We start from the raw sequence: 22,376 nt of genomic DNA, 5'->3' as shown, positions 1-22,376 counted from the left end.
ACTAGGTTACCTGCCGCCCCTCCACTCTAACCACTAGGCTACCTGCCGCCCCTCCACTCTAACCACTATGCTACCTGCCGCCCCTCCACTCTAACCACTAGGTTACCTGCCGCCCCCCACTCTAACCACTAGGCTACCTGCCGCCCCTCCACTCTAACCACTAGGCTACCTGCCGCCCCTCCACTCTAACCACTAGGCTACCTGCCGCCCCTCCACTCTAACCACTAGGCTACCTGCCGCCCAGCCACAGAGAGACTTATGTTATTTAGAATCCTGTTTACAAAGAGTGGCTTGTCCTGTAGTGACAGAGTCAGGGAATGATTCCTCAAAGAATGACAACGCATTGGCCAACAACACTTGGCTAATGGTAGGCCTACCTGTATATACTTCTGTCTGCCGGTACGCGCATTGCAGTTACAACACACGTGAGCGCGCAAGCAGGTCCTGATGTTGATGGCATAGGCGTCACATTCCCTTATCCGGCTGTCCAGACGCTGCCTGTCTGTAAAGTTATTAAAACGGTCGAAAACAGTCTATAGATGACACGCATACCTAATTTGTGTTACCTTTTCCATATAATGGGAATTCATAGTTCCATATGTTTCTGTTTGATTGTTCATGTGACCATTTGATGTGTATGAGTGTAATTAAATTGAGACGAGGTCTTTCTGGCAGCACACGAGACAGCCAGGGTAACAGGTGTGTAAGGACGCTATTTTATTACTTACCTGCCGCAGGTGACTATGGTAGAAGTCTAACAAACTAACTGACGAACTGAAGCGAAACAAGTCACAGTTGATACAAGTAAGTATCCCATTTTTTATATAATAAGTTCTAGCTCATTATTAAATGTGTTTTGTGGGGTTGGTATGCTCTAGCAACTGTGTTTCCGGACTTATACTGCCTCCCTCTCGTCGTTGTCTGTGGGAGAGACAGAATGACGGTCAGTTTGGCCAAACAACGATGAAAGTTTTAAAACTAGTTTGGATATGATGGCTTTTCTCTCTTTTGTTGAGAATAATATGAAAGATGAAAATAATCTGTTAGATAGAACAAGAGAGAAATAGAACAGGAAAGTCACGTGATAAACAAACACGTTGAGGTATTTTATTCACCGAAGTAGGTTTTATATCAGACATTCAACAGACGTTATTAAATCTCGTCATAACGTATGTATTGATTGTCATAAACGTCAAAACAAGTAGTACTTTGTCAAAACATTTCTCGACTACTTGTTCAACCTTTGATTTGCATATGTTCGTGTGTTGTTTCGATAGAAATAATCGTATCATATAGAACTTAATTTAAATAACTTGTTTGCAATAACTTTAGCATAGTTTGTCATAGAAACATGAAAGCAAGTGCGAATGATGCTAAACAGGTCTGGCCTACTTTTACAACGTTTGATTTGCATGACGAATGTGTGTTGATCTGATAGAAATAATGAAATGTGACCGACCACCTCATTTTGGTCTTATTTGAAGTGGTGTGTTTTTTTGTTGTTGTTGCGTTGTAAAGAATAAACTATCAAAATAAAGTCGCACACTCCATGTGTAATCTCCCAGCAATTTAATAGGTCTTTACCAATGTTTCGGCATCACCTGTGCCTTCCTCAGGGTAATGTGATGAACCAGGTTATGTAGACAAACACTGCAATTAGTGTAACCAATGACAATAGTAAGGGGTGTGTCATAATTACTTAAGTTAATTAGAATTAATGAAACTGTTAAAAAAAAATTGTATATGGCATATATTATGCTATTGTTATCATATAGAAACATAATGGAGTATTGCACATCATATTAGCGTCATATGTTGTTTCATTCAATTTCACATAATTTCGTATCATTTTTGTAACATGTAATCTTTTAGTTCAATCCTTATATATATATATATATATATATAATGAGCATCATCAACAGGGGGAACATATTAGGTGTAATTTATGCTAATAAGCTGTAAAAAAAATAATTTTTAAATTTATAAGACTTGTTCATAGAGGAAAATATGTTAATAAGAGTTAAACTCACTGCTATAATAAACACAATGGTGTGCCATACACTGTTTTTGAGGAACAGTGGGAAAGTTGATAAACCTGTAACCCCACTTTTGAGAAAATGGCCCGTGAATGTTTTGTTGGTACACCTACCGGAGAGCTCTTCTTTGTCTACACCCATGCAGTGTGGTTCACACCCTCTTAAGCCTTAGCCCCGCCCATCTCTTTAAGAATTCACATGTATGGGCCATGTTCAAAACAAGCAACATTTTTAAAACTAAAAGTAGTAGCTTACAATAAGGAACATCTCCAGGTAAAAATATCCTTTATCTAGTCCTTGGCCTACATCCTAATCTGACTTTGGTGCAGGTCATGTTGTTGTTCACATTACTGTCTCTGGTAAACACACACACTATATGTAATTAAATGTACGTTTATTCATCACATGCACAGGATACAGAAGGTGTAAACAGTACAGTGAAATGGTTACTGGCATAGTGGGAATATTTCAAATGTCCAGGTGTAAATATGTTATAATTATTAGATTCTTACCCAGACACACTTGTGTAAAGTGATGCGTCATGTGAAGGAAATGCTGTAACCCCCCCACTTTGGTTTTATTTTTAGAATAAGTTGTAACGTAAGAATGTCAAGAGGTATGAAGACTTAAACAACTTTTCCATCTGATCAGAAATCAAAGTTTTTTTTCTCCATTCCACATGGTTGGGATGGAAAATGGTTACAAAAAAAATGTATGGCTTAATTTCTCAAATATGAATTCTTAACTTTCTTTTTCCCCAATTTTGACATGCTTCAATGAACTTCACATGTTGCTCATGGGTCTTTGTTTAGATGAAAATTGTTCGTATGCGTGTATCTCTGACAGTCCCCAGGGTAACACACACCCTTAGCTTCTGTGACATGGACATGTACAGGTTAAATGAATGTGTGTAACAGTACTGGAGCGGCAGGGTAGCCTAGTGGTTAGAGCGTTGGACTAGTTAGTAACCGGAAGGTTGCAAGTTCAAACCCCCGAGCTGACAAGGTACAAATTTGTTGTTCTGCCCCTGAACAAGGCCGTCATTGAAAATAAGAATTTGTTCTTAACTGACTTGCCTAAAGGTAAAATAAAATAAATACTGTAGTTCATGTGATCTTACCCAGGCCACAGTCTCCAGTCTCCAGCCCAGGTCTTCATTCAGACGGCTTATTATTAATTATCACTAATTAACCAGCTCATTCAAAAACCCTCTGCATATTTTTTTTTCATTCTCTCGCTCTCTCTGATTGTTCATTAGCCGTGTGTTAACTGTGCATTAGCAGTAATTGGATAGTCATTAGTGTCTGCGTTCATTAGCGTGGTGGTGATTTGACGGCCTCCTATTAAGGCCTGATGTTCTCATTAGTTACTAATGACTAGATCTGCTAGACATGCAGATGTGTTAGTGATGAGTGGGTCAGCTGTTTGTTCACCTGCAACCGCTTAACTAAAGTGAACATCTGAGGCCCGACCTGCTAATGTAGAAAGAGCTGTACAGGCAGTGCCTGTTTAAAAAAACATTTAAGGGTAATTTACTGTGTGCTCAGTTTTGGGACAGTTATATTTGTGCGTCTAACTTTGTTACTCATCATTAACAAATTAATTCAGTAACTTATCCGTAACCATGGTAGCATCCACATTTAATGTAGAAGCGTTTTAGAACCATTCTTATTTACAATAAAAAGTGACTCCAAAATGACACCATACAGTATTTACCATTCATTTCTATTGGGCGCAAAATAACTTGAAACAAAACCAAAACAAACAGCAAATGCACCCAACAAGTTTGTAGTGTCACAAACTTGATGTAGTCATTGTGTGCTATGAATATGGGACCAAGTACTAAACTTTTATTTTTTTACTACTTTTAATACACAAGTGAATTTGTCCCAATACTTTTGGTTCCCTAAAATGGGGGGGGGGGGGGGGGGGGTTCTGCTATGTGTATAAAGTGTTGTGATTTCTTAACAGTTCACCTGATATGGATGAAAATACCCTCAGATGAAGGCTGACAGCCTGCGTTCACTTTCTTTTGTTAATAGTCATTGTATCGTTTCCCAATACTTCTGGAGCTCCCTGTACGATTGGCCCTGTTTCTTCTTATGACTTCCGACGTTTTGTGTTAGTCAACTTGTCTATTATTAGATATATGCCGCTTCTCTTCTGTGATAACCTAACGTAGCAGTGAAAGAAACACCTGAAACTACATCCTCTACATACTGGTCTTGACAAGAAGAGAAAAGAACTGTTGTGAGGCTCCCCACTGTTCATAACAGAGTAAATGTGGAGGAGGCGTTAAGATGGCATGTCGCCCTGTTAACGTCCAAAAGTCCTGTCACAGGAACTCTTTCCATTTCCCCTGAAAAACCGGAACATCTGGTTGTTGGACTTGGCAGAGTCTGTCATTACTTGTTGCCATACTAGAAGACTAAAATAAACCTGAAAATATGTTGTACATTGACAGATTGAAGCGTTCAATCAAGTTGCCAATGACATCTGTAAAGTTCTCTCATCTGCTTCTGACACGCAGCAAAGATGTTTAGGGATCAGGGAGAAAATGCACGCAGCAAAGATGTTTAGGGATCAGGGAGAAAATAACACACAAAACAGGAAGGATTTTCCGTTGCAAAATTTTCTAATATCAGTTTGACAGGTTTTAAGCGACATATAAAGCTGTGAAAAATGAGCCATGTTTCTGATCGGATTTGGCCTTTTATGTGAAGCTTATGTGGTTGAAGTACAGTCAGCTTTTATGACTCTGATATAGATTACCATAATATATTGTGTCTGGTTGCTAAAATTCTACACCGTTTGCTGAATTTCAGCTTGATGACAAAACCATCTTTAGGAGGTAGATCAGCTTTTAATATTGCAGATTGTTGTCTTCCAACCTGGAATTAAAATATATATATTTTTTTTTATGGGGGGGGGGGGGGTGTTGTATCATTTCATTTACACAACATACCTACCACTTTGAAGATGCAGCATATTTTTTTATTGTGAAGCAAACAAGAAATAAGACGCACACAAAAAAAACATGAGCGTGTTTAACTATTCATCCCCCCTTAAGTTAATACTTTGTAGCGCCACCTTTTGCTGCGATTACAGCTGTAAGTCTCTTGGGGTATGTCTCTATAAGCTTGGCACATCTAGCCACTGCCCATTCTTCAAGGCAGAACTGTTCCAGCTCCTTCAAGTTGGATGGGTTCCACTGGTGTACAGCAATCTTTAAGTCATACCACAGATTCTCAATTGGATTGAGGTCTGAGCTTTGACTAGGCCATTCCAAGACATTTAAATGTTTCCCCTTAAACCACTCGAGTGTTTGCTTTAGCATTATGCTTAGGGTCATTGTCCTGCTGGAACGTGAAACTCTGTCCCAATCTCTCATCTCTGGAGGACTGAAACCGGTTTCCCTCAAGAATGTCCCTGTATTTAGCACCATCCATCGTTCCTTCAATTCCTACCAATTTCCCAGTCTCTGCTGATGGAAAAACATTGGATGGTGTTCTCGGGGTGATGGGAGGTGTTGGGTTTGCGTGTGTTTCCCTTGATGGCCAAAAAGCTCAATTTCAGTTTCATCCGACCATAGTACCTTGTTCCATATGTTTGGGAAGTCTCCCACATGCCTTTTGGCGAACACCAAACCTCTTTGCTTTTTAAAATTTTCTGGCCACTCTTCCGTAAAGCATAGTACGGCTTAGTGGTCTTATGGATAGATTCTCCACTGTGGAGCTTTGTAGCTCCTTCAGGGGTCTCTTTGTTGCCAGTTATTAATGCCCTCCTTGCCTGGTCTGTGTGTTTTGGTGGGCGACCCTCTCTTGGCAGGTTTGTGGTGCCTTTCCATGTTTTGGTGCTCCGTGGGACGTTCAAAGTTTAAGATATATATATTTATTTATTTTTATAACCAAACCCTGAGCTGTACTTCTCCACAACTTTGTCCCTGACCTGTTTGGAGAGCTCCTTGGTTGTCATAATACTGCTTGCTTTGTGGTGGCCCTTGCTTAGTGGTGTTGCAGACTCTGGGGCCTTTCAGAACAGGTGTGTGTGTGTGTGTGTGTGTGTGTGTGTGTGTATATATATATATATATGAGATCATGTGACACTTCGATTGCACACAGGTGGACTTTATTTGACTAATTATGTGACTTCTGAAGGTAATTGGTTGCACCAGATCTTATTTATGGGCTTCATAGTAAAGGGGTTGAATACATATGCACACACCACTTTCGTTTTGATTTTCTGTTCTTTTTTTTCTTTTTTTATGAGTTAAAAAAAATTCTTCACCAATTTGGACTATTTTGTTTATGTCCATTACATGAAATCCAAATAAAAATCCATTTAAATTACAGTAGCAGATTATAAATGCAACAAAATAGAAAAAAACTCCAAGGAGTGGATACTTTTGCAAGGCAGTGTGGGTGTGTGTATACATTGTACGGCCCCAGTATATTTCAGCTCCACCGATCCCATCTAACTCTGAACACCGTCCAGTTTTAATATCTATTTGCCATATTTTTCAACTGTGACGTTTCACAAAAGTTCTGAACCTTTTATTCTCATAGTTTCTACGGCTTGTAAATAGAAACATTTTTGCTAAAAGTACCAGTCAAAAGTTTGGACACCTACTCATTCAAGGATTTTTCTTTATTTGTACTATTTTCTACATTGTAGAATAATAGTGAAGACCATGAAAACTATGCAATTAATGATGTATTAACCAGAAGAAAAAAATATATATTTGAGATTATTCAAAGTAGCCACCCTTTGCCTTGACAGCTTTGCACACACTTGGCATCAGATAACCTGGTCTCCACAATCACCTGACCTCAACCCAATTGAGATGGTTTGGGATGAGTTAGACCGCGGAGTGAAGGAAAAGCAGCCGCCAAGTTCTCAGCATACAGTGCCTTGCGAAAGTATTCGGCCCCCTTGAACTTTGCGACCTTTTGCCACATTTCAGGCTTCAAACATAAAGCTATAAAACTGTATTTTTTGTGAAGAATCAACAACAAGTGGGACACAATCATGAAGTGGAATGACATTTATTGGATATTTCAAACTTTTTTAACAAATCAAAAACTGAAAAATTGGGCGTGCAAAATTATTCAGCCCCTTTACTTTCAGTGCAGAAAACTCTTTCCAGAAGTTCAGTGAGGATCTCTGAATGATCCAATGTTGACCTAAATGACTAATGATGATAAATACAATCCACCTGTGTGTAATCAAGTCTCCGTATAAATGCACCTGCACTGTGATAGTCTCAGAGGTCCGTTAAAAGCGCAGAGAGCATCATGAAGAACAAGGAACACACCAGGCAGGTCCGAGATACTGTTGTGAAGAAGTTTAAAGCCGGATTTGGATACAAAAAGATTTCCCAGGCTTTAAACATCCCAAGGAGCACTGTGCAAGCGATAATATTGAAATGGAAGGAGTATCAGACCACTGCAAATCTACCAAGACCTGGCCGTCCCTCAACTTTCAGCTCATACAAGGAGAAGACTGATCAGAGATGCAGCCAAGAGGCCCATGATCACTCTGGATGAACTGCAGAGATCTACAGCTGAGGTGGGAGACTCTGTCCATAGGACAACAATCAGTCGTATATTGCACAAATCTGGCCTTTATGGAAGAGTGGCAAGAAGAAAGCCATTTCTTAAAGATATCCATAAAAAGTGTTGTTTGCCACAAGCCACCTGGGAGACACACCAAACATGTGGAAGAAGGTGCTCTGGTCAGATGAAACCAAAATTGAACTTTTTGGCAACAATGCAAAACGTTATGTTTGGCGTAAAAGCAACACAGCTGAACACACCATCCCCACTGTCAAACATGGTGGTGGCAGCATCATGGTTTGGGCCTGCTTTTCTTCAGCAGGGACAGGGAAGATGGTTAAAATTGATGGGAAGATGGATGGAGCCAAATACAGGACCATTCTGGAAGAAAACCTGATGGAGTCTGCAAAAGACCTGAGACTGGGACTGAGATTTGTCTTCCAACAAGACAATGATCCAAAACATAAAGCAAAATCTACAATGGAATGGTTCAAAAATAAACATATCCAGGTGTTAGAATGGCCAAGTCAAAGTCCAGACCTGAATCCAATCGAGAATCTGTGGAAAGAACTGAAAACTGCTGTTCACAAATGCTCTCCATCCAACCTCACTGAGCTCGAGCTGTTTTGCAAGGAGGAATGGGAAAAAATGTCAGTCTCTCGATGTGCAAAACTGATAGAGACATACCCCAAGCGACTTACAGCTGTAATCGCAGCAAAAGGTGGCGCTACAAAGTATTAACTTAAGGGGGCTGAATAATTTTGCACGCCCAATTTTTCAGTTTTTGATTTGTTAAAAAAGTTTGAAATATCCAATAAATGTCATTCCACTTCATGATTGTGTCCCACTTGTTGTTGATTCTTCACAAAAAAAATACAGTTTTATATCTTTATGTTTTGAAGCCTGAAATGTGGCAAAAGGTCGCAAAGTTCAAGGGGGCCGAATACTTTCGCAAGGCACTGTATGTGGGAACTCCCTTCAAGACTGTTGGAAAAGCATTCCTCATGACGCTGGTTGAGTGTGACGGCTTTGCACACTCTTGGCATCAAGGCAATGGGTGGCTACTTTGAATAATCTCAAATATTTAAATAAATGTTGATTTGTTTGAGACTTTTGTTACTACATGATTCTGTATGTGTTATTTAATAGTTAGTCTTCATTATTGAAAATAGTAAAACAAACTTAAATGATTAGGTTTTTCCTTCTGAGGTGTTTGTGTATAACGTTCTATTGTTTGCAATTATTTTAAGAGGCTTAACAGAGGGAGAGGGGTAAGTGTGCCTTTCTCATTGAGGACAAACTCTTTGGACAGCTCTTCAGATGGCACCGTAACACCATGGCTGTACTAAATTCTACGGGGACATCAGATTTCTGAAAGAGTTATGGGGACTGTAAAAAAAATATCTGATCACTTTGAAGTTGATATGCGTGTGTGCACTTGATCCATCTTCTCTCCTCTCTCTTGTCAAGAACTTCTCTATAATTGTATGTTTTTTTGTTTGTCAATATTTTGTATCTTTGTCAACATGTTTTACGACAAGCAATGGGAAGATATCAGAACGGGGATGTTAGGGAGTAATAACATATTGTACAGGATACGTTTGTACTGTAGTGAAGCCGTCTATAGTAATGCATGGTCTCTTTCATAATTGTGTGAAACGTCACTTACTATAGAAATGCTGGGATGTTTTATTTTTTTTATCAAAATGTTTCATGTAATTATGATGCAATGGTGATGTATGGATTACAATGATCATCCTGAATACTAAGGCTATGCTTCATGTTAGACACGGACACTCAACACTGCAAATTGGTTGAGCTATTTATTTAGACCTCACATTATAGTCTTACTCCTATCCAGACTTCATACACAAACACGCACTCATTAATCACATCCAATATCACACACACATCACTCTACTCAGATCCACTACACACATCTTGACTCAATTTTCCAACATTGGCTCACAGGCAAGGGAATAAAACAAATATTGCTAGAACCTATTTCTTGAATCGTAAACATCAGAAGTTTTGATGTCTGTCTTTGACCATCATCATACCTCTCATGGCAGTAACTTTACAGGCACGTATGGTACATTTTAGATGCCTCTTATGGCAGTAACTTTACAGGCACGTATGGTACATTTTAGATGCCTCTTATGGCAGTAACTTTACAGGCACATATGGTACATTTTAGATGCCTCTTATGGCAGTAACTTTACAGGCACGTATGGTACATTTTAGATGCCTCTTATGGCAGTAACTTTACAGGCACGTATGGTACATTTTAGATGCCTCTTATGGCAGTAACTTTACAGGCACGTATGGTACATTTTAGATGCCTCTTATGGCAGTAACTTTACAGGCACGTATGGTACATTTTAGATGCCTCTTATGGCAGTAACTTTACAGGCACGTATGGTACATTTTAGATGCCTCTTATGGCAGTAACTTTACAGGCACGTATGGTACATTTTAGATGCCTCTTATGGCAGTAACTTTACAGGCACGTATGGTACATTTTAGATGCCTCTTATGGCAGTAACTTTACAGGCACGTATGGTACATTTTAGATGCCTCTTATGGCAGTAACTTTACAGGCACGTATGGTACATTTTAGCCTGAGAATAGTGTTTAGTTATGGTAAGGGGTGAATTAAGTATAGCCAGTTATAATTGTAATGGCTTAGACTGATCTTTTTTTATCATCTGCTATGTGGCTAAAGGAATAGTTTATATATTACTGTTTACAGGAAATTCACTCTACATCCTTAAAGAAAGTTGTGTGGAAAAAGGGAATGGGGTGGTTACATTTTCTGTCCTGGACAAAGGAACTCAAAAGGTGTGATGCTATTAATTGATAAATGTTGATCTGAATGTGCAAATTGTCAGGAATGATTTGTGAGGAAGTTGGATCCTTTTGAATATGAAAGTGAATGAAAAACAGAATTGGCTCGTTAATCTATATGGTCCAAATCAGGATGATCCATACTCCTTCCAAAATATGTATGCCAATTTATTGAACTTACAGGCAACAAACGATCAAATCATTATGGTGGGAGACTATAACAGTGTTATGCACCGTGCCCTTAAGGAGATCACACATTAGAAATAGTGGATATTTGGCGACTAAAAAAACCCTAGTGAGATCTTCACGAAGGAGACTTAATCAAGCTAGTGGTCTTCTCTCTTTCTAGCTTGCATCAAAGGTTCAAGTATTGATCGGGGACAGAATGCGATTGGATCATCTAATTGGCCTTCACATAACTCTTACAGAATTTACACGTGGACTGGCCTTCACATAACTCTTACAGAATTTCCACGTGGACTGGCCTTCACATAACTCTTACAGGATTTCCTGGGATATTGGAAATGTAGTCCGTCTACTGGAGAACAACGTATTCTTAAGACAAAATGTTCCAGTACAATATAGGTTCAGCAAATCCCCTTATTGGTTTGGATACCTATTTTTTTTTTATATGTACTTTTTTTTTTTTTTTTTTAAACGTGTCATTCAATATGAATCAAAAAGCAGTGTGTCTGAAGAGACGAGACGAACGAGGGAAATGCATTAACTGTTGGTACAGGTAGATGGCAATAAAAACAGTTCTACAGAGATGAAGCTAACTGGATGAAATGTATATGGTGAAAATGGCACAATTCTTCCTGAATCTCCCACACAGTAAAGCTACCAAAAATAATTAGCTGAAAGTGGAAGCTAAATATGTTAAGCAGATGGGGGAAAGAGAACCTCTCACCCTCAATGACAATTTACTGTAAGGATTTATTTCCAAATAATACAAAACCATTAAAAATTTAACAAATGGACAAAAAGATCGTTGCCAAATTACAAAGGAATACATTTTTTTGAGTCTATTTAAAGGAAAAAAAACATTTTGTCTTTGTCTGGAAAAAAACATTTAAAAAAAATATATATATACAGTTGAAGTCAGAAGTTTACATGCACTTAGGTTGGAGTCATTAACTCGTTTTTCAAAATTGTAGACCTCCACATGTCTGGTTCATCCTTGGGAGCAATTTCCAAATGCCTGAAGGTACCACGTTCATCTGTACAAACAATAGTACGCAAGTATAAACACCATGGGACCACGTAGCTGTCATACCGCTCAGGAAGGAGACGCGTTCTGTCTCCTAGAGATGAACCTACTTTGGTGTGAAAAGTGCAAATCAATCCCAGAACAACAGCAAAGGACCTTGTGAAGATGCTGGAGGAAACGGGTACAAAAGTATCTATATCCACAGTAAAACAAGTCTTATATCGACATAACCTGAAGGCCGCTCAGCAAGCAAGAAGCCACTGCCCCATAACCGCCATCTGGCAGTCCAATGGACTAAGCTGGGTTTGGCGGAGGCCAGGAGAACGCTACCTGCCTGAATGCATAGTACCAACTATACAGTTTGGTGGAGGAGGAATAATAGTATGGGGCTGTTTGTCATGGTACAATGCCCCTTAGTTCCAGTGAAGTGAAATCTTAACACTACAGCATTCTGGATGTTTTTGTGCTTCCATCTTTGTGGCAACGGTTTGCGGAAGGCCCTTTACTGTTTTCAAAATGCTAGTGCCCTCGTGCGCTTAGCGAGGTCCGTGAAGTAATGGTTTGTCGAGATCGGTGTGAAGACTGACTGGCCTGCACTGAGCCCTGACCTCAACCCCATCAAACACCTTTGGGATGAATTAGAACGCAGACTGCGATCCAGGCCTAATCTCCCAACATCAGTTCACAACCTCACTAATGCTCTAATGGCTGAATGCTGCAGGGACTTGCTTCCGATGTTCCAACATCTGATGGAAAGACTTCTCAAAAGAGTGGAGGCTGTTAGAGCAGCGAAGGGGGGGAACCACCGCCATATAATGCCCATGATATTGGAATGAAGTTATCGACGAGCAGGTGTCCACAGTTTAGGTCATGTAATGTATGTAGGATCTTGACTGTGTGGTGTTTCTTACCAACAAGTATCACAATATGTGTATAATGCCTTTTTTTAAAATTTTGTCCCTCAATGTTCACGTCTTGAACATCAGACTCTGAAGCCTCATCTTCACTGTCACTTTCCAACCTTGTTGAGGATGGCTCGTTGTCAGGCTCAACAAGCCTCAAATTCGCCCAGATTGCCACCAATTTCTCAACCCGTGTGTGTGTGTGCGATCCAAAACAAGGACCAGTTGCAATCAGGGGCAGTGAATTGAGGGTAGGACTCCTCCACTTCATGTTCACAGCCTTGTCTGTCACCAGTGCAAATACCTTCTGTGGTCCAAGGTCATTGACTGCCTTCAGCTCATCTGCAATGTAGATACCCTTGTCTGTGGTCTTGTAGAATACTGGTTGAGTGGTGGAGATGATGTAGTTAATTATCCCTTGACCACAAACATCTGACCACCCATCAGAGATGATTTCAATACAGTCTGCTTTCTCTATGATTTGCTCGACCTTCACTTGAATTCTGTTGATCTCTGCATCCAGCAAATGAGTAGATAAATCATGTCTGGTTGGAGGGGTGTATGCTGGGCGAAGAACATTCAGAAATCTCTTCCAATACACATTGCCTGTGAGCATCAGAGGTGAACCAGTTGCATACACAGCTCAAGCAAGACATTCATCAGCCTTTCTGACTACGTTACTCCATTGAGTCAAAAAAAACCTTATGATGACTGTTCCACAGGTGCATGATCATTAATTGTTTATGGTTCATTTAACAAGCATGGGAAATGGTCTTTAAACCCTTTTAAAATGAAGATCTTTTTACGAATTCTCTTTGAAAGACATGGTCCTGAAAAAGAGACGTTTATTAATTTTTTTTGCTGACTTTACATTTTATATGACATTCACCCAACCCAGTAATGTACTGAAAACGTACCAGAAAGCATGTAGTCCTTGGCTCAGACAGTGTAGTAGTGTGGGCTCAATAGCATCACATTACTATGCAAGATCTTGAGAATCAGCTGTACATGTGATGGAAGGATATGCACTGTGCATGCAGAGGGTTGCAATTCCATTGAATTGGGGGATAGTTTAACCAAAATATGTCACAAGACCTATACTTGCTTTATTTTGTATATCACAAAAACATGGTTCACTGTTAGTTTAGAACTAAAATATAAAATAAAATAAAAAATGGTTCACTGTTAGTTTAGAACTAAAAAAAAATAAAAAATAAAAAATGGAAGCAAAATTCCCCAAATTCCAGGGTGTTACTTTCCATGGTAAATTACTGGAAAGTTTCAACCCTTTTCCAAGCCTGCTGCAGAAGTGAATATTGTGTGTGTGGTAGGTTATAGACGGTCACTGTCCCTATTTCACTTTTCCATTTAACCCATCTGAACAATACAATGACCTTGATGTGCCTTTTTTTTTGTAATGCCATCTTGTGACTATCTCATTTGTACAGCGGCTCACTATCACACAGAATATATTTCTCAAACAATAGGCTTCTGTTCTGGCTCTCCCTTCTCTTTTATTTTCAACTCTCTTTTTATTTTCAATTTCTGTTATTGAAATAAAAATCCTACATTGTCCTTTAAAAAAATAAAATAAAATCCGTAACACCAGGTAAGATAATAAAACTAAATGAATATAATGGAGGAAAAACATCCATGAATTCCACAATAATTATAAATGCTCTGAAAAGCCATTCATGTTTCTCCTTATTCACACCCTCCCGCCCTTCATCCACACAGTATTTCATGACCCCCAAACCCAGCCGACCGTGGATAATACCTCCAGGATGCGTGTGTGATGGAGGGTTAACACTTCACCTTATGACTCAGTTGGTTGCAACACCAGGGTTGTGGGTTCAATTCCCAGTAAGGGGGGGGGGGGGGGGGATATTTAAATATATGCACTTAACTGTAAGTCTCTTCTGGATAAGAGCGTCTGCTAAATGACTCAAAATGTACCCTGAAAGACCCTCCAGCTTTTGCCGGAGCTCTTCGGGAGCACAGGTTTGGCCACCCCTGGAATCACTAACATAGTCAGTCACATGTTTTTATAGCCATTCGGTGACCCAGATAGGAATGTATTGTTTTTTTAATTTATTTTTTAAATATACCAGACAACAAGTTCAGTGTCACAAACTAAACCCATGATCCACAGAGTTCATTTTGAATGTTTTGTGCTCATTTGGTCACACACGCGTGTGCATGTGTGCAGCCCAGGGCCTCCTGTAACACCACACAGCACTGCGCCCAGAGAGAGAGAGGGGGGTAGTAGTAGTCAGCTGATGTTGGGTGGGGGGGGGGGGGTCCATCGTCAGCACTTAGAGGTGTCCATAGCTCTGCCTGACTGAAACGCCAGTCCAGTATGTGTTCATGTTGTTCTGACATTAGCCACAGGTGACACATTAAATAGTCCTGAACAGCAGATGGTATCGGTGGTAGGAAGCACAAACCCCCCCCCCCCCAGAAGACTGTCTATACTTGGTCAAGGGATGGGCATCTGTGAACACACCTGTGTGTGTGTCCTGTGGGATGCTGGTCTATTAGGCTGAGCTGCTTCATGGCACATTGTATTTAAGTACATCCACAATGTACTAATTTATACCCACATGAACATTCCTTACCCAGCCTACGGATATCCCTGACCCTCCAAGATTCCCTCGTGTCTCTCTCTCTCTCTCTGTGTGTGTGTGTGTGTGTGTGTGTGTGTGTGTGTGTGTGTGTGTGTGTAAATGCGTATGCTCGAGGGCATGTGAATGAGCTGTTCTTGAAAGACATCACAAGATGGATGATTCCTCGTTCACTCTGCACTCACCAACTGATATTCATGTAGTTATTCTTCACCCATTCCTCTGCTATTAGAACAATGCTGGTAAGTCACCTTGTAGTTCATGTGACAACAGACCCCAGGACAGGTAGGCTAGAGTAGTATTCCCAAACAGGGAGGCTGTCCTGCTTTCAGCTGACTCTTGAAAGTTGTATTAGTAGATTGCCCAATTTGCTATTTCTAAATTGGCTAGTGCATCATCAGTTATTGCATACCTTAGAGCAGGTATTCCCAAACTGGGGTACGTACAATGCCGTTGGGGGGGGTACACCAAATAAAATTGAGATTCACATTAAAAAATAATTTTTAAAAATCTTCACATTTTCAAACAGTCCATATGTACGTTTTTATAACATACAGAAGTAGTGACACACCGATATGACATTTTTGGCCAATACCTGATATTTTCCTTGCCAAAAACCCCATACCGATTTTATAAAAAAATTGCGTCACTACAGTCCCTGGTTCAAATCCAGGCTGTATCACATCCAGCTTTGGATTGGGAGTCTCATAGGGCGGCACACAATTGGCCCAGTCCGGGTTTGGCTGGGTTAGGCCGTCGTTGAATCAAAGTATTTGTGCACCGAATAAAACAGGTGTAGACCTTACAGTGAAATGCTTACTTAAAGGCTCTAACCAATGGTGTGTGTGTGTGTGTGTGTGTGTGTGTGTTGGTAAGTAAAGAAATAAAACCACAGTAAAAAGACTGTATATAGCCTTGCTACTGTTATTTTCAACAGACACCGGTTAGTCAGGCTTATTGAGGTAGTATGTACATGTAGGTATGGTTAAAGTGACTATGCATATATGATGAACAGAGAGTAGCAGTAGCGTAAAAGAGGGGTTGGCGGCTGGTGGGACACAATGCAGATAGCCCGGTTAGCCAATGTGCGGGAGCACTGGTTGGTCGGGCCAATTGAGGTAGTATGTACATGAATGTGTAGTTAAAGTGACTATGCATATAAGATAGAGTAGCAGCAGTGTAAAATAAGGTTTGGGGCGGGGGGGACACACAATGTAAATAGTCCGGGTAACCATTTGGTTCCTGTTCAAGAGTCTTATGGCTTGGGGGTAAAACTGTTGAGAAGCCTTTTTGTCCTAGACTTGGCACTCCGGTATCGTTTGCCATGCGGTAGTAGAGAGAACAGTCTATGACTGGGGTTGGCTCGGGTCTTTGACAATTTTCAGGGCCTTCCTCTGACACCGCCTGGTGTAGAGGTCCTGGATGGCAGGCAGCTTTGCCCCAGTGATGTACTGATCAGGAACTGAATATGACTGCACGTCACTAATTTAACGCATTCATACATTTTTTTTTACGTAGTTATTACATTATTCACTTGTATTTCATATGTCACAACGATTCATCTATATATGCTGTGATGCTGGTAAAGTTGTCTCGGGCACCTACAGTGCCGGTCATACATTTTTAAGAAAGGTTGCTAGCTGATGGATGCAAACAATCTTCTTCCCCAAAAACGAAATCTGTTTCAGTAGCTATTCTTAGCTAGCTAACTATATAGTGTCATCATCTAAAATAACCCTAGTTTATACGATGGTTCTTATTTGATTAATGGTGGTCGGACCCATCTATGTGAAGCTAGCCACAATAAGGATGAGCCATAATAGTGGACTATGCGGTTAGCCTTCAAAATAAAAGTATGTCATTGACAGTGATACAAAAACATAGTAAAACGACATCTGTTTCAGTATCTGTAATCAGCTAGGTGTCATCTAAAATAACCCTGGTTTATTAGATGGTTCTTATTTGATTCATGGTGGTCGGACCCATCTATGTGAAGCTAGACACAATAAGGATTAGCCACAATAGTGGATTTTGCAGTTAGCCTTCAAATCACACTGGATGTATTAGACTTTAGAATTGCATTGAGGGCGTCCTTATTTCACTGTACAGCCTTAACCTATGGACGGTGGGTCAATGACGTGGGGTATCAGTCGACTCCGTGCCACCCAGAGAACATTAGCATCGTAGCTCTTATTGTGGGACTCTGAAACAACTGTGAATTGAGCCACATTTATTGTTAACCCATGTGTATTGAACAGTATTCAAGAGGAAAAACAATACTGCGTGGATGTTTTGGAGTCTGAGAACTCTGAAGAGGACGTTGGGGGGGGGGGATATATATCTTGGATATTGAGTAGACTGTTACACAATTTCATTGATCCCCAATCCTTAGGTAAAGCTGTACAGTGCAATATGAACGTCAATACACACAATAGGCTGACTGTGTTAAATCACCTCCCCAGTCACAGTCCTGCGATAAGCGCTACAACGCAAATATTTGCTTAAACTCTTCAGTTGTGGTCTGTGGGTGTCACCGAGTAAACTGATACCCCATTTCATTGCTTCACATTTCAACCTTGTTTACCATTATCTAGTCTAAATATGGCATGATTCCACCAAATGTAACCTTCTGCATAATTTTTTGAAGGCAAACCGCAAATTCCACTATTGTGCCTAATTCCTTATTGTGGCTAGCTTCACAACACATAACCAGGTCCGGTCGAGCCTCACTAGCCAGATGAAGCTAGCTGCCTGCTTATAACGTTAGCTTTGGGCAACAGGGTTAAGTAGCTGGCTAGCTTTTTATTTTCATGAGCTGAAGTTCAATTTCAATAGGTGAACAACAAGTGGCTACCTAGCTAATACTCACAAGGATTCCTAAATCATTGCTAAGAATAGTAAAAATGACTGCAGTTTCCTACTGGTCATTTGTTATCATGTTGGTTCTAGCTAGGTAGGTAGGTAGGTAGCTAGCTAGCCCAGAAGTTGCGGTCAAACAAATGATGCTTTATTACCAACGCGGTATTGTAAACACATTGTTTGGCCGGTATTTGCTTGTTTGCAGACTTTTTTTACGGCTTTGACAGTGCTACTGGTATTAGTTGTGGTGGTTCTTGGCTTGCATGTGCACATTAAGAACACACACTATTCTGTAATAGAACTGTTATTTGATGTGTCAAATTTAAAGCTTATTTAACTAGTCAAATAGTGTTGTTGTGAAATAGTGTTATTGTCAGTGTTTTTTCGACACGCAAAGACCCAAACGGTGTTTCATAGTATGTTGTGAAGCTAATAGCAGTGACGTTATTACTGTGTAACTCCGGTAGGGCAACATTTGGTAACGTTAGTGTGTACTGGTGCTCGTCCAGTCGCGAAAGCCAACATCATCCACGACAGAGAACGGTTGATTGTCAAGGGCAGTGAATTCCATTATCTTGACGTTTAATGGATTTCGCCTTTTGAGTTTGTCTCGCTCAAATGTTCTTGCTCATTCAAATGACTGCTGGACTTGTTGACTGCTCGATCCACTCAGCAGACATTGTGGGCTAGGTTAGGAATGCTGTGTTGCACGTGTAGCGCAACATTTTACGAGGCGTCATTAGGTATGCACGTCAGCTTTGACATCTGTTTTTCACATTGTCGTTAAACTAGACATTGGGCCTATACCGATGTTGGCGTTCTTAGCTAATATCGTCCGCTTCCGATATATCATGCATTCCTATACAGAAGTGCGCTGGTTATCAACGGGTAAAGTACTGACACGTTTTTTTTTAATTGAGAGAGGAGCTTAAAGTTTTCTTAACTGACCATAATTTTCACTGATCTGACCGATTTTTGCATGATGACGAGTTTCTCACATGACTGGCAAATAGGGGTGATGTTTTTTTTCTCGCCCGAACGATCTGAATCTAGGATTACAGGGACTCTAACAACACTGCTCAAAAAAATAAAGGGAACACTAAAATAACACATCCTAGATCTGAATGAATGAAATATTCTTATTAAATACTTTTTTATATAGTTGAATGTGCTGACAACAAAATCACACACAAATTATCAATGGAAATCAAATTGATCAACCCATGGAGGTCTGGATTTGGAGTCACACAAAATTAAAGTGGAAAACCACACTACAGGCTGATCCAACTTTGATGTAATGTCCTTAAAACAAGTCTAAATGAGGCTCCGTAGTGTGTGTGTGTGTGTGTGTGTATGGCCTCCACGTGCCTGTATGACCTCCCTACAACGCCTGGGCATGCTCCTGATGAGGTGGAGGATGGTCTCCTGAGGGATCTCCTCCCAGACCTGGACTAAAGCATCCGCCAACTCCTGGACAGTCTCTGGACAGTCTGTGGATGGAGCGAGACATGATGTCCCAGATGTGCTCAATTGGATTCAGGTCTGGGGAACGGGCGGGCCAGTCCATAGCATCAATGCCTTCCTCTTGCAGGAACTGCAGACACACTCCAGCCACATGAGGTCTAGCATTGTCTTGCTTTAGGAGGAACCCAGGGCCAACCGCACCAGCATATGGTCTCACAAGGGGTCTGAGGATCTCATCTCGGTACCTAATGGCAGTCGGGCTACCTCTGACGAGCACATGGAGGGCTGTGCGGCCCCCCCCCCCCAAAGAAATGCCACCCCACACCATGACTGACTCACCGCCAAACCAGTCATGCTGGAGGATGTTGCAGGCAGCAGAACGTTCTCCACAGCATCTCCAGACTCTGTCACGTCTGTCACGTGCTCAGTGTGAACCTGCTTTCATCTGTGAAGAGCACAGGGCGCCAGTGGCGAATTTGCCAATCTTGGTGTTCTCTGGCAAATGAAAAACATAAGCACAACCCCCACCTGCGGACGTCGGGCCCTCATACCACCCTCATGGAGTCGGTTTCTGACCGTTTGAGCAGATACATGCACATTTGTGACCTGCTGGAGGTCATTTTGCAGGGCTCTGGCAGTGCTCCTCCTTGCACAAAGGCGGAGGTAGCGGTCCTGCTGCTGGGTTGTTGCCCTCCTACGGCCTCCTCCACGTCTCCTGATGTACTGGCCTGTATCCTGGTAGCGCCTCCATGCTCTGGACACTACGCTGGCAGACACAGCAAACCTTCTTGCCACAGCTCGCATTGATGTGCCATCCTGGACGAGCTGCACAACCTGAGCCACTTGTGTGGGTTGTAGACTCCGTCTCATGCTACCACTAGAGTGAAAGCACCGCCAGCATTCAAAAGTGACCAAAACATCAGCCAGGAAGCATAGGAACTGAGAAGTGGTCTGTGGTCCCCACCTGCAGAACCACTCCTTTATTGGGGGTGTCTTGCTAATTGCCTATAATTTCCACCTGTTGTCTATTCCATTTGCACAACAGCATGTGAAATTTATTGTCAATTAGTGTTGCTTCCTAAGTGGACCGTTTGATTTCACAGAAGTGTGATTGACTTGGAGTTACATTGTGTTTAAGTGTTCTCTTTATTTTTTTGAGCAGTGTATATTCAATGTGCGGGACAAATTTGAGGCTATGATTAAAAAGTTGGAATGAACTCAAGCTTATGGACGATGTCGAATGTGGTATAGCGAAGCACCTGTGTGAGTTGGCTGCACAATTATGCAGGTACTTTCCTGAAATGATGACAAACAACTGGATTCGTTATCCCGTTCATGCCCTGCCTCCAGTTCATGTACTGATATCTGAACAAGAGAGCCTCATCAAAATTGCATCAAGCGGTTCTGTGAATTTTATTTAACTTCATTGGGATAGGGGGCAGCATTTTCACTTTTGGATGAAAAGCATGCCCAGAGTAAACTGCCTCCTCCTCAGTCCCAGATGCTAATATATGCATATTATTAGTAGTATTGGATAGAAAACAATCTGAAGTTTCTAAAACTGTTTGAATGATGTCTGTGCGTATAACACAACTCATATGGCCTGAGAAATCCAACCAGGAAGTGGGAAATCTGAGGTTTGTAGTTTTTCAACTCAGCCCCTATTGAAGATAGTGAGTCATGTTGCACTTCCTAAGGCTTCCACTAGATGTCAACAGTCTTTAGAAAGTTGTTTCAGGCTTCTACTGTGAAGGGGGGGGGCTGAATGAGTCGGAGGTCTGCCAGCAGCCACGAGCTCGTGACGCGTGGTCATGTGAAAGTTACCTCACGTTCCATTGCTTTTCTACAGACAATGGAATGCTCCAGTTGGAACATTATTGAAGATTTATGTTAAAAACACCCTAAAGATTGATTCTCTCCTTCGTTTGGTATGTTTCTACGACCAGTAATATAACTTTTTGGACTTTTCGTCCGACCACCTCCGCTGGACTTGCACGCGCGTTTGGTTCTGTGTACCAACAAAATGAGGTATATGGACATAGAGTTAATCATTTATGAAACAAATCAAACATTGGGATTATGACGAGTCAAATAAGCTTGTTGACCAATCAGGACCTGAATATGACTGCACGTCACAATTTAACTCTGTAATTTTTATTACACATGAAGTACGAGGTGAGTGTAATCAATGTCACAATGATTCATCGATACGTATGCTATGATGCTGGTAAAGTTGTCTCATGCACCTACAGTTGCTGGTCATTAAAAAAAAGCCATCTAGCTCATGGATGCAAACAACATTGTTCTTCCCCAAAAACATAGTAAAATGACATCTGTTTCAGTAGCTGTAATTAGCTAGCTAACTATATAGCTAGGTGTCATCTAAAATAACTAATTTGTAAGACAGTTCTTATTTGATTTAATGGTGCTCGGACCCATCTATGTGAAGCTTGCCACAATAGTGGACTTTGTGGTTAGTCTTCATAATCCGTTTTGTCACCAAAACCCCATATACTACCCACCACTGCGACCTGTACGCTCTTGTTGGCTGGCCCTCGCTTCATACTCGTCGCCAAACCCACTGGCTCCAGGTCATCTACAAGTCTTTGCTAGGTAAAGCCCCGCCTTATGTCAGCTCACTGGTCACCATAGCAGCACCCACCCGCAGCACTCTCTCCAGCAGGTACATTTCACTGGTCACCCCAAAGCCAATTCCTCCTTTGGCCGCCTTTCCTTACAGTTCTCTGCTGTCAGTGACTGGAACAAACTTCAAAAATCGCTGAAGCTGGAGAACCATGTCTCCCTCACTAACTTTAAGCACCAGCTCTCAGAGCAACTCACAGATCACTGCACCTGTACATAGCCCATCTGTAAATAGC

The 22,376-nt window shown here is 41.1% G+C and overlaps 1 protein-coding gene across 2 annotated transcripts in view; it reads left to right on the top strand.

Moving 5' to 3' along the window:
* The first annotated feature begins 676 nt into the window (after window positions 1-676).
* The window catches only part of LOC139375441 (SH3 and SYLF domain containing 1), a 43,939-nt gene continuing 22,239 nt past the window's right edge, over window positions 677-22,376 (top strand). Inside the window, exon 1 of one of the 2 annotated variants that reach the window (XM_071117227.1) lies at window positions 677-804. In XM_071117227.1, the coding sequence (XP_070973328.1) occupies window position 804 (1 nt within the window). In that variant the 5' untranslated portion in view covers window positions 677-803. The remainder of the gene's footprint in view (window positions 805-22,376) is intronic. The other variant, XM_071117228.1, reaches the window with a different exon arrangement.

The sequence above is a fragment of the Oncorhynchus clarkii genome, chromosome 19, assembly GCF_045791955.1.
Source record: "Oncorhynchus clarkii lewisi isolate Uvic-CL-2024 chromosome 19, UVic_Ocla_1.0, whole genome shotgun sequence".
NCBI classification, from domain to species: Eukaryota; Metazoa; Chordata; class Actinopteri; order Salmoniformes; family Salmonidae; genus Oncorhynchus; species Oncorhynchus clarkii.
Note: the sequence above shows the minus strand (reverse complement) of the source record. Positions and strands in the feature narration are given on the sequence as shown.